We start from the raw sequence: 12,428 nt of genomic DNA, 5'->3' as shown, positions 1-12,428 counted from the left end.
CCCCATCCCAAGTAGCCCTTTTCTCCAGGGGGACTGATCTGTTGCCTGGAAATGACCTGCAATTCCAGCAAATCCTGCAGCCTCTCTGGGCCACACTGCCACAGAGTTCCTGCCTCCCTAGCAAGCCCTTTCATTTCCTGGAACCTAAAGATGAGTTGTTATTGCAGACTCCCCATCCAAAACAGCCATGTTCCCCTTGGGATCTGATCTCTATAGTCTGTAGATCAGGGGTAGTCAACCGGTGGTCCTCCAGATGTTCATGGACTACATTTCCCACGAGCCCCTGCCAGATAACGCTGACAGGGGGCTCATGGGAATTGTCGTACATGAACATCTGGAGGACCACAGGTTAACTACCCCTACTGTAGATGACCTCAGATTTCCAGGCCACACCTGGAGGTTGGTGACCCCTGGGTCAGGAATGTTCCTTGAGGTTTGGAGGTGGGACCTCAGGAGTCCAGGGGTGGGCAGGAGCTTTTGCCATGTAGCTTTTGCCATTGTTTCCCTGGATGCAACAGGCTTTGCCTCTAATGAGATTATAAAGTCCTGTACAAAACATGGTAAAAGGTGATTATTTTGCTTAGTTGATGGGCCACCCTTAAAAATCCCTGTCCATGAATCCCTTCATGTATTTACTTCCTCCTCTCCTAAGCCCAAACATGGCTAGGGAATAAACCCAGAACATCGAGATGAATGTCTCCCCTAAAAGTCAATTTGTACCTGCTTTTAAAAAGAAAAAGAAGCAGCTTGTTCTGGCAGTAGAATACTTCTGCTCTGTTATTGCTGCCCCTTCTCGTGGGAAGTAAACTTCTGTTGTTGTTTTTTTCCTAATTTCCCCCCCCCCCAAGTGTGAAGAGAAATAGCTGCCACACATTTTAAATAAGGGAAGGTGGAGGAATCATCCCCTTAAAAGGACAGTCTGCTTAACTGTTTCTGCTCCAAAGGGAAAAGCTAAACAACCTTATATTTCTGGCCTGTTCACACTGTCTCCTTCAAGGCAGAACAGCAGGACTGCTGCTGAGTTACCTCTGCTGAGCTACCTCAGGTGCCAATCTCACGGTGACGAGAACATATCTCATGCTAAACTGCAAGGACAAATGTCCCCTGGCATTCTGCTAGGGAGTTTGTTTCCACCCCAAATGTTATCTTTTATCGTTGACAGGCCTTTTGATAAATGGGGGGTCCTCTTTCATGTGGCTGCATTGTGAAACGAAGAATTCAAAGACCAGGGTCATTGGAAGAGGGTGGCGCCATTTGTGTGCCTATTAACTAGTCAGCTATGACGTGGTCACTTGAAATGTCCACAGGGGTAAAAGTTAAGCAATAGTGTTTCCTTCTCTTCCCTCTTAAGTCCTTGATGAAGTCGGGATGTTGGGTAATGCCCATTATAAGCAACGAGGAACATTACTTCAAACTGAGGTTGGCTTATGAAATTTTTTTTCATAAGGATAACTCTGAATATCATTCGCATAGCTACTAGCCATCTGGGTCTGAAGCAAGAGAACAAAGTTTGAGTTCAGGAGCACCTTTAAGACCAACAAAGTTTAGTGATTGGTATAAACTCTTGTGTGCATGCACACAAACACTTAAGCCCAGGTTAAACTTTGTCTTAAAGGTGCTCCTGGACTCAAACTTTGTTCTGAATGAAACCAGAGTCCAGGAGCACCTTTAAGACCAACAAAGATTTATTTAAGGTGCTTGCACTCCAAAGCTCACACCTTGAATATTTGTTGGTTTTAAAGGTGCTCCTGGACTCTGGTTTTATTGTGCTACTTCATGCCAATACGGCGACCCATTTGTTCTGAATACCACTGTCGTTCGAAAATACGTGATTATTTTGGAGGACCCACAATTGGTAATATAGGAAGTGCTGATATAAATAAATGGTTGTCAGATGGTTTTATTTAGGTTATTCTTTCAAGCACCATATACTGATGTAGCTTGTCCTGAGGAGGTAAATCTGTGTCTTGCGGCACTCGTACAGAACACCAGCGAGGACTTAAACTGCAGATCAAAAACTGACTCATAAAAAAAGAATTGTTGAAAAGCATCTAGACTAATTATTGGGGGTACTGGGATAGCGTGTACGGGGGTAGAGGAGCATTCTGTGTGAGACCCTGTCTGCAGAACAGCCTTTCTTGACCTTTCTACCCTGAAACATCCTTTGGGTTTCAAGAAACCCCAGAAGTGATGTCAGGCCACACCTCCTTCCATGTGCCCAGAAGTCACAGGTCACTTTCTGCCATTAGAGTGGTATCATCTGCGTATCTGAGGTTGTTGATATTTCTCCCTGCAATCTTGATCCCATATCACATGATAAATAGTCATATCACATAGCCATATCACATGATAAATGTTAAAGAAATTAAAATAATTTAAATTATGTAACTCCCTCCTGACTGGGGGAGCGTACCCTGCAGTGAATTGTCCCCACAGCGCTCAAGTGACACAGGGACAAGGTCTCAGGAGTGATAGGGGCACCTCGGAGTCCTGGTTCTCCCAGGAGTGTACTACAACCAGTGTGTTACCCAGAGAGAATCCCCTGTGCTGCCCTCCTGGAGTTGGCAACCAGCCAAAATAGGGGGTGGGTGAAGCAGAACAGGGAGTGCAAAGAAAAGTGGGCCAGTTCTGTCACAAGGTGAGCTGTAATTTTGTTTTTGGTGATACTTGTAAGGCGAGTCCTTGTAGTCAATTCATCCCTGGTCACTCACTGATAACTTTAATAGTTCCTCTTTAAATGGTCTATCATCTGTCACAGTCTATAGGCACATAGTTCCTAGAAATCTGAAGCTATTTCTAGGATGCAAAATCTAAGGGGAACGTAGAAAGGAGCCTATTTTTTCTCATCCCTGGCTGTTCATGCAGATTTCCAGGGAGTTAATCTTGGTTGTCTGTTGCAGTAAAAACAGCAGTCTTGTAACATTTTACTGTGGAGTAAGCTTTTATGGGCAACATTTGTTTCATGATGTCTTTAAGTTAGTGGAGGAGAGCTGCTTTCTTTGCCCGGTGAGTTCCCATCTGAACCCTAAATATGTATTGTTTTCCAGTGGTTTGCTTTACAGTGGTAAAAATGACTTGTTGCATGGTTGTTGTCAGCCATTCAGTCGTGCTTGGCTATCCCGTGGCACAGCTGTTGCTCCGATCTCTGATCCCGCACCACCTCCCTCATCTGGCTGGCGTCCACCCCCTTTGTCAGCCTCATTTCCTTTTTCCACTGACCAATCCTAGCACAATTGCTTTCTCCATTGAGTTGGATCGCATGATATGGCCGAAGGAAGTGAGCCGGAGTGTTGTGATTTTGCCTCTCGATGATATATCAGACTTTATGCGCTGCAGTATTTCCTTTGGGAATTGCCACAGAGAGCCAGTTTGGTGTAGTGGTTAGGAGTGCGGACTTCTAATCTGGCGAGTCCTTCTTCTTCTTCTTCTTCTTCTTCTTCTTCTTCTTCTTCTTCTTCTTCTTCTTCTTCTTCTTCTTCTTCTTCTTCTTCTTCTTCTTCTTCTTCTTCTTCTTCTTCTTCTTCTTCTTCTTCTTCTTCGTGACTTTTGCTGTCCATGGAACCCACAGAAGCCTTCTCCAACACCAGAGTTCAAACGAATCGATTCTCCTCTTGTCTGATTTTTTCATCGCCCAACTTTCACAGCCATAAGTGGGTATTGGAAACATGATCGATCTGACTAATCTCCATTTGGTAGTCAAGCTTTTTCACGTTTGGTTTAAGCTCCTCATTGCTGAACAGCCCAGAGCAATGTGATGTTTTATTTCCATATACTGCATATTGCACAGTGCATCATGAATTGCATGAATTGTGCATGCAGATGAAAGTTATACGCAGAATTAATCTTTGTTGGTCTTAAAGGTGCCACTATCAACTTCGTTCTTACCCAAGAAGAAACATTTCCTAAAAATGTGCTGGCATGCAAAAGAAAATTATTGTGGAACTTCTGGTAACACATAGAATGTTCTGTACTTGAAAATGAGCTGCTGTTTGTTTCTGTTAAGACCATGTACAGCATAACAGAATGGCTTTTTTGGGAGTGGTGACATTGAACTCTGCATATAAATGTCATTGCAATTTATTAATGTCAAAAGCTGCTTTGAGGACCTGAGTCCTCAGAAAGTGGGATACAAATATAGCAATGAATAAAATTTGTGAAATACTGTTGGAATTTGGGAGGATAATTCTTCTGGGACTAAGGTGGATGCTAGATTTTGCTTACCAGACAGAATTGGAACATTTTAAAAATTTATTATTGGATTTCTAGCCCGCCACTTCTAAAAAAGACTTGTGGGAGGTTACAATGCTGGATGATGTGTCCCACTCATGTTCTCTCTCGTTTTACACTTGTGCCTTCCTGAGCAACTGAAAGAAGCTATCCAAGTTATCAAAAAAAGGCTACCTATTTTAAAACCATTGTCACAATTCCATAGAAGCAGGTTTCACAGGACCAGGGCTAGTTATCAACAGAATAGTAATGTTAACACTGGCAAAGAACAGAGCATTGCTTCAAGCAAATGATTACTTTTTAAACAACCAATTAGAAAGTTGATCAGTTGTCACTTACACCTACGTATTTGCTGAATGTCAGCGAAATTGCCTTTTTGAAGTTTCTGAAGTATGAAATGGAATGTGTAAATTAGCTGCTATTTTGGGATAAGGCAGGAAGGAAAAGCCATTTCCAGGTTTCTGTTTTGTCGTGTTTGGCCCAACCTATGTAGCAAAGAGGTTTTGGTTGTCAGTCTCAGCCGTAGTCATTAACGGTAAAGGTATCCCCTGTGCAAGCACCGAGTCATGTCTGATCCTTGGGGTGACGCCCTCTAGCGTTTTCATGGCAGACTCAATATTGGGGTGGTTTGCCATTCCCTTCCCCAGTCCTTTTACCCCCCAGCAAGCTGGGTACTCATTTTACGGACCTCGGAAAGATGGAAGGCTGAGTCAACCTTGAGCTGGTTGCTTGGATTGAACTCCCAACCTCATGGACAGACAGCTTCAGACAGCATTTCTGCCACTTACCACTCTGTGCCACAAGAGGCTCGCTGTAGTCGTTGTTGTTGTTGTTAGGTGAGAAGTTGTGTCCGACCCATTGCGACCCCATGGACAATGATCCTCCAGGCCTTCCTGTCCTCTACCATTCCCCGGAGTCCATTTAAGTTTGCACGTACTGCTTCAGTGGCTCCATCCATCCACCTCATTCTCTGTCGTCCCCTTCTTCTTTTGCCCTCGATCACTCCCAGCATTAGGCTCTTCTCCAGGGAGTCCTTCCTTCTCATGAGGTGGCCAAAATATTTGAGTTTCATCTTCAGGATCTGGCCTTCAAAGGAGCAGTCAGGGCTGATCTCCTCTAGGACTGACCTGTTTGTTCTCCTTGCAGTCCAAGGGACTCACAAGAGTCTTCTCCAGCACCAGAGTTCAAAAGCCACAATTCTTTGACACTCGGCCTTCCTTATGGTCCAACTTTCGCAGCCATACATTGCAACTGGGAAGACCATAGCCTTGACTAGACGCACTTTTGTTGGCAGGGTGATGTCTCTGCTTTTTAGGATGCTGTCTAGATTTGCCATAGCTTTCCTTCCCAGGAGCAAGCGTCTTTTAATTTCTTTGCTGCAGTCCCCATCTGCAGTGATCTTGGAGCCCAGGAAAATAAAATCTGTCACTACCTCCATTTCTTCCCCATCTATTTGCCAGGAATTAAGAGGGCCGGATGCCATGATCTTCGTTTTCTTGATGTTGAGTTTCAAGCCAACTTTTGCACTCTCCTCCACCCGCATCAACAGGTTCTTTAGTTCCTCTTCACTTTCTGCCATTAGAGTGGTATAATCTGCATATCTGAGGTTGTTGATATTTCTCCCTGCAATCTTGATCACAATTTGTGACTCCTCTAATCCCGCCTTTCTCATGATAGGCAAGGCGACAGTATACAGCCTTGCTGAACTCCTTTCTCAATTTTGAACCAATCATTGATTCCATGTTCGGTTCTCACTGTTGCTTCTTGAACTGCATATAAGTTTCTCAAGAGACAAATAAGATACTCTGGTATTCCCATATCTTTAAGAACTTGCCACAATTTGTTGTGCTCCACACAATCAAAGGCTTTAGCATAGTCAATGAAGCAGAAGTAGACGTTCTTCTGGTATTCCCTAGCTTTCTCCATGATCCAGCGTATGTTGGCAATTTGATCTCTAGTTCCTCTGCCTCTTCAAAATCCTGCCTGTACTTCTGGAAGTTCTCGGTCCACATATTGCTGGAGCCTAGCTTGTAAAATTTTGAGCATAACTTTGCTAGCATGAGAAATGAGTGCAATGGTGCAGTAGTTTGAACATTCTTTGGCATTGCCCTTCTTTTCGATTGGAATGTAAACTGAACTTTTCCAATCCTGTGGCCATTGTTGAGTTTTCCAAATTTGCTTGCATATTGAGTGTAGCACTTTTACTGCATCGTCTTTTAAGATTTTGAATAGTTCAACTGGATTGCTGTCACCACCAGTAGCTTTATTGTTGCTCATACTTCCTAAGGCCCATTTGACTTCACATTCCAGGATGTCTGGCTCCAGGTTAGTAACTACCCCATTGTGGTTATCAGGGATGTTATGCTCGCTCTTCTATAGTTCTTCTGTATAATTCTGCCACCTTTTAAAAATCTCTTCTACTTCTATGAGGTCCCTACCATTTTGGTCCCTTATCATACCCATCTTTGCATGAAACATTCTCTTCATATCTCCAATTTTCTTGAAAAGATCTCTGGTCCTCCCCATTCTATTGTTTTCTTCTATTTGTTTGCACTGTTCATTTAAGAAGGCATTCTTATCTCTTCTAGCTTTTCTCTGGAATTCCGTAGTCATACTGAACACAATATCTCAACAGTGGTTGGAAGAACTGTCGTTTCTGTAACAAATGTGTTTTGCTTTGTAATGCTTACCTGGAATCTCGTTAGCAGGTGTCTGAATATTAACAGTTAGTCAAATGTATTTATGTAGCCAAGGGCCATCACAAAATATAAAAAAAGTTGTCCAAGTTATTATAAAGATAAACTGGTACAATGATAAAAGTTTGAAAAAAGAGAAGGGTAGTTGGTAAGCAGCTAAATTATTACCTATTTCTTTCTAATTAATTGCTCTGTTTGATAACTCTAATTTTATTTGCTGCTAGAGCAGACAGATTATATGAGTGACATTTAATATTCTCTGAATGTTAAATTTTAAGTCTATATTTCTGTGTTACGTTAAAATGGGAAGATGTCTGTTTTGGTGTGGAATAGAAGAATTTCTGAAAACTGCTCCTTTTTAGTTAAGTGATGAGGATGAGAACTACACATTTCCATGATGTTCCCACTGAATCATAGGTTCATACACAGCAGTCAAGGACCAAAAGGGTCAAGAGATGTTTTGAAATGGTATCAATTCTTTGACAATTGAATTTATAAAGCACTGTCAGTCTCTTCTGGAACTCTTTTGTATGGAATTTCAGCTAGTTTGCAGGGGTGCAGTTCTTTCAGTTAACTTAAAATTGGAATGGAACTGTGTATTTCTTCCCCTGGTGGGCTGCTCAGTCTGGCTCCATCGGTCCTAAGACACTCTGTTCCCTCACCCCAACACAAATTTCTTCTCTATCAATAATGTTTGAATAATAGAGGTGGTATTGCTGTGTGTGTGGAAGACAGCAGCTGAGATGCAGGGATTCTGGCATACTGGGAGGAGAGACTCCCACTGATATGAAAAACAGCAGATGAGATAGAGAAGGTAGAATACTGTCCTCCAGGTCAGAAGATAGCTTGATAGCCAGATTCAGCAGGTGCAACCAAATTGTGGCTTCCCAAATGTCCATGGACTACAATTCCCATGAACCCTTGCTAGCACATGCTGGCAGGGGCTCATGGGAATTGTAGCCCATGGACATCTGGAGAGCCACAGTTTGGCTGCCTCTGGCATAGATGGTTGGGGGTGGCAATATCAATCTAAGTAGCATATTTTGTTGACCATATTTGGTGTTAAATAGACAATTATCTAATATTAAAATATTCCATAATATACCGTTTAAAAAAAAGTTGCATCTTAGGTAATCTTCCAATGGCGTTGATGAACAAATTGCATTCTTTTATGAAGCTGGAAAGGAATTCCAAAAGTTTCATCATTATCATCCCAAGTCAAGCTCTTCTGTTGGGAGATGGTTTGCACCTCACGAGGGTGGGAAAATAGGTCTTTGCGAAGAGGCTTACACTGGAGATGGACAGATGTTGTCCCTATCTTCAAGAAGGGAAAACTGGGCTAAAATGAATAAAATTAATTTCAATAGTGATAAATATAAAGTTTTTCATTGAGGTAGGAAAATCTTGCGCATCACTATAGGATGGGGGAGACTTGTCTCGGCAGTAATATGTGTGAAAAGGATCTGGGGTTTTTAGTAGACCAGACACTGAACATGAGTCTGCAGTGTAACTTAGTGGCTAAAAAGTCAAATGGGATTTGGGGCTGTATTAAAAGAATAAGGTGACCAGATTGTCCCACTTTTGGAGGGACATCTGGAGGCACTTGGCAAATTGTACTTATGTTGAAATTTAAAAAATATATATTACAATACTATTTTTGCGTTCTATACGTTCTATGCAAATTTTTGTTGCTCCATATAGACCAAATTTTAATCAAGAACCCCCCCCCCCGTCAATGGTGTCCCGCTTTAAAAGGTAAAGGTATCCCCTGTGCAAGCACCGGGTCATGCCTGTCCCTTGGGGTGACGCCCTCCAGCGTTTTCATGGCAGACTCAATACGGGGTGGTTTGCCAGTGCCTTCCCCAGTCATTACCCTTTACCCCCCAGCAAGCTGGGTACTCATTTCACCGACCTCGGAAGGATGGAAGGCTGAGTCAACCTTGAGCCAGCTGCTGGGATAGAACTCCCAGCCTCATGGGCAGAACTTTCAGACTGCAATGTTAAAATCTGGTCACCTTATAAAAGAAGTATAGTGTCCATCTCATGCAAGGTGACTTGAGAGACATGACGTCTTATTTGGTAGTCCATGCATAAACCTTTTTTGGCTGGAGAGTAAAGCCTTCTCACAACCTGTTTTTGGCTCTGACAACCAACAAAGGACTTGTGTTCCTTCTTCTACACAAACCAATATTCACTTTCTATTGAAAGAAAAATTTTAGTCAGCTATTTGCTTCCCGGCAGAAGCTGTGGCGAAACAGGCTGAGCTCCTGGGTCCTGTTGGGAGTATCCACAAAGTAGGACTTACTGTTCATTTGTATTATTACCATTAAGTTTGTATAAAGAAAATAGACTGTTAATTGTGTACCTTTTCTAATTGTAAGATTAGCTGTATACCTGTTCTATTTGTATAATTAATTTAATTTGATATTTGGCATTCCATTGTGGTGAGTTTATTTATTTTTAGTGGCTAAAAAGGCAAACGGGATTTGGGGCTGTATTAAAAGAAATATAATGTCCATCTCATGCAAGGTGATGTAAGCCCTCACTTGGAGTACTGTGTTCAGTTTTGGGCACCACAACTAAAGAAAGATGTAGGTAAACTTGTGCATGTCCATAGGAACGCTACGGAGATGGTGTGGGGTTTGGAGATCGTCTTATTTATTTATTTATTTATTTATTTATTTATTTATTTATTTAATATACTGTCCTCGAAGGCTCAGGGTGATTTACATAAAATGGAAACAATACAATTAACTAAGTTTATAGTGTTGTGGTAACAACAATAACAATGACAACAAGATAAAGATAGTAGTAAACATTGTAGAACAGTCGAACACTAGAATATGAAGAAAGGTTGAAAGAGCTTGGTCTGTTTAGCCTGAAAAGAAGTCAACCAAGAATAAGATGAAGAAGAAAAGTTGGTTCTTATATGCCGCTTTTCTCTACCTGAAAGAGTCTCAAAGTGGCTTACATTCACCTTCCCTTTCCTCTCCCCACAACAGACACCCTGTGAGGTGGGTGAGGCTGAGAGAGCCCTGATATTACTGAAGAAGAAGAAGAGTTGGTTCTTATATGCCGCTTTTCTCTACCTGAAGGAGTCTCAAAGGGGCTTACAGTCGCCTTCCCTTTCCTCTCCCCACAACAGACACCCTGTGAGGTGGGTGAGGCTGAGGGAGCCCTCATATTCCTGCTCGGTCAGCTTGATCAGGGCTGTGGCTAGGCCAAGGTCATCCAGCTGGTTGCATGTGGGGGAGGAATGCGGAATCAAACCCGGCTCGCCAGATTAGAAGTCTGCACTTCTAACCACTACACCAAGCTGGCCAAGAGGTGATATGATAAACATCTTGAAATACTTGAAGGGCTGTCCTATATAAGATGGATCAGAGTTGTTTTCTGTTGCCCCAGAGGGTTGGACCAGAACCAATAGGTTGAAATTTCAGCTAAACATACAGAAGAAGTTCCTGAAAGTTAGAGCAGTCCCTTGGTGGAACTGCCTTCATCGGAAGGTGATGGATTCTCTTTTGGAAGTTTTAAAGCAGAGTCATGAGACAGAAATGCTGATTATTTGAAAGGCAGATTGTGAGTGGGTGGGTAGGAAGGGATGAGCCAGTGTTTGCCTCTTGTGTCCCTTCCTTGCATTCCCAGGTAATTGCTGATAGCCAATGTAGGATGATAGGTGAATTCCCTCCAGGCCAGGCTGAATTCTGGAGATTTTTGGTGTGTGTGTGGGGGGGGGGGATCACTTGGGCATAGAATTGGGGTCACTCCGGGTAGGCAGGTTGTTGTGAGTTCTTCCATTGGGCAGGGGGTTGGACTAGATGACCCCCAGAAGTCCCTTCCAGGATTTTATGGGTGTTTACTAGAAGGACCATGTTCTCAGCTATTTGAAAGTGAGCAATTTAAAATAGTATCCCAAGGACCTAGGGATTGGCTATTCAGGTATTCACAGTGGGCAGGTTAGGAGAGTCAGTAGCCGCTGTAGATTCAGCTTTTTGTGTTTTCCAAAGATTTCCAAATATTTTTTTTGAAAAATTAAACAGGAGTGCATGTACACTTAATAGGTGAAGTATAAAACAGCATCCAGTGAAGTATAAAATAGCATCCAGCTCTCTAATAATAGACTGACCTCCTTTCTCACACATATATTTTGCAAGGTTGCTTCACCTTCCTGGGTTGTGTTGTCAGTGTGTTTCTTGATGAGTGTATAATTACTGTATTCAAGGTCCCAAACAATACCCACTGTTCCCTTTGTCTAGCTCGGACACCATCTCTGCTCGGACACCAGTTTCCTTGAACTACACTCCTCTTGGCTGCTACTAAAATCTGTGCCCTGTTTCTTTAAGAAACCAGCTTGCTCAGGATGTCTTAACTCGCTTAACCTAACTTGCTAGCATGCAAAAAGTTCTTTAAATAATGGATATTAGCCTTTGCCAATTAGGATGATAAGCTTCACAAACAGGGCGGAGTTTTCCCTCTTCGGCCAGTCACTGTGGAGGAGGAGGGGCATAATGGTCAGGGTAGGTTGCACCAGAGTACAGCTTCAAGTAAGTTAATCTGGGGTGAAGCAAACAGAAAATTGAGCAGATTTTGTGGGTAGGATTTTTGTTGTTGTTGTTGTTGTTCTAATATTTGCCTGTTTTCCACTCGGACTCGGAGGCGGTTACGTCTGTGTCTCTTGTTGTTGGTTTGGCATTGTTTGTTTTTGTGGTGTTTGGCAAGATGTTGAAATGTATGCAGGGAAGCAGAACAAAAGAGATCTTTGAACAGGAAATAAGGTGTTCAGAGACAAACTTAGCTGAGTTTATTTTTCCAGGAGCCTCTAGTTTAAGTTTTATTTTATATTCTGAAAAAGTGGGTTTTGTGGATTTGTTTTACAGTGCTGTAGGTTCATAGGTCCTTTTTGTAAGGCACTGTGTCTCCTAAATCTCCTTGATCTCCTTTTAACCTCTTAAAGTCACTGCTTCTGATGAGACAGGGGAAAAACAATCCCTGCGTTTATTAGGTGATATAGTAATGGCATCTGCTTTGATCTCTTTTTCTTTGGTTGGATTTAAATTGTGTTTTGAAGATTGTGTTAGTACAGATTTGTACCAAAATAGTGTGTCTAATTCATTGGGGAATGCAGTTTGTAGTGTGGTCTAGGAATATACAGATGTTTACATTCAGGGTGTGTGCTTCTTCTTACATTCTGATTTCCCTGAATAAAATTTGTGCCAGAAAAAAAAAAGAAGCAATTATACTTTCAATAACTCTCTGGTATACAAATGGAATGTCCTGGAGGAGTTGGTAAATATTGCCGCTAAACAAATCTCAAAAACAGTTTGCAGGGTGGGTGTGTTTTCTACATCTCAGGTGTGTTTTTGTTTTGTCAGTTGTTTCTGACTAAGAGGCAGGGGTTTACACCTCTGTCTGTGTTTCTCAGGGATGACTGACTCTATGAACATGGTGTCATCCTGCAGGAATTTGTGCCTTCCTAAGGTGACCTGTTCTCTTTCTCAAGAGAAT

The 12,428-nt window shown here is 42.3% G+C and overlaps 1 protein-coding gene across 2 annotated transcripts in view; it reads left to right on the top strand.

Annotated features, from left to right (window-relative positions):
* Positions 1-11,373: 11,373 nt before the first annotated feature.
* Positions 11,374-12,428, top strand: part of ZFAND6 (zinc finger AN1-type containing 6) — a 78,808-nt gene continuing 77,753 nt past the window's right edge. Inside the window, exon 1 of one of the 2 annotated variants that reach the window (XM_077318055.1) lies at positions 11,374-11,467. In XM_077318055.1, the coding sequence (XP_077174170.1) occupies positions 11,432-11,467 (36 nt within the window). In that variant the 5' untranslated portion in view covers positions 11,374-11,431. The remainder of the gene's footprint in view (positions 11,468-12,428) is intronic. The other variant, XM_077318054.1, reaches the window with a different exon arrangement.

Source organism: Paroedura picta, chromosome 18, assembly GCF_049243985.1.
Source record: "Paroedura picta isolate Pp20150507F chromosome 18, Ppicta_v3.0, whole genome shotgun sequence".
Classification (NCBI taxonomy): domain Eukaryota; kingdom Metazoa; phylum Chordata; class Lepidosauria; order Squamata; family Gekkonidae; genus Paroedura; species Paroedura picta.
Note: the sequence above shows the minus strand (reverse complement) of the source record. Positions and strands in the feature narration are given on the sequence as shown.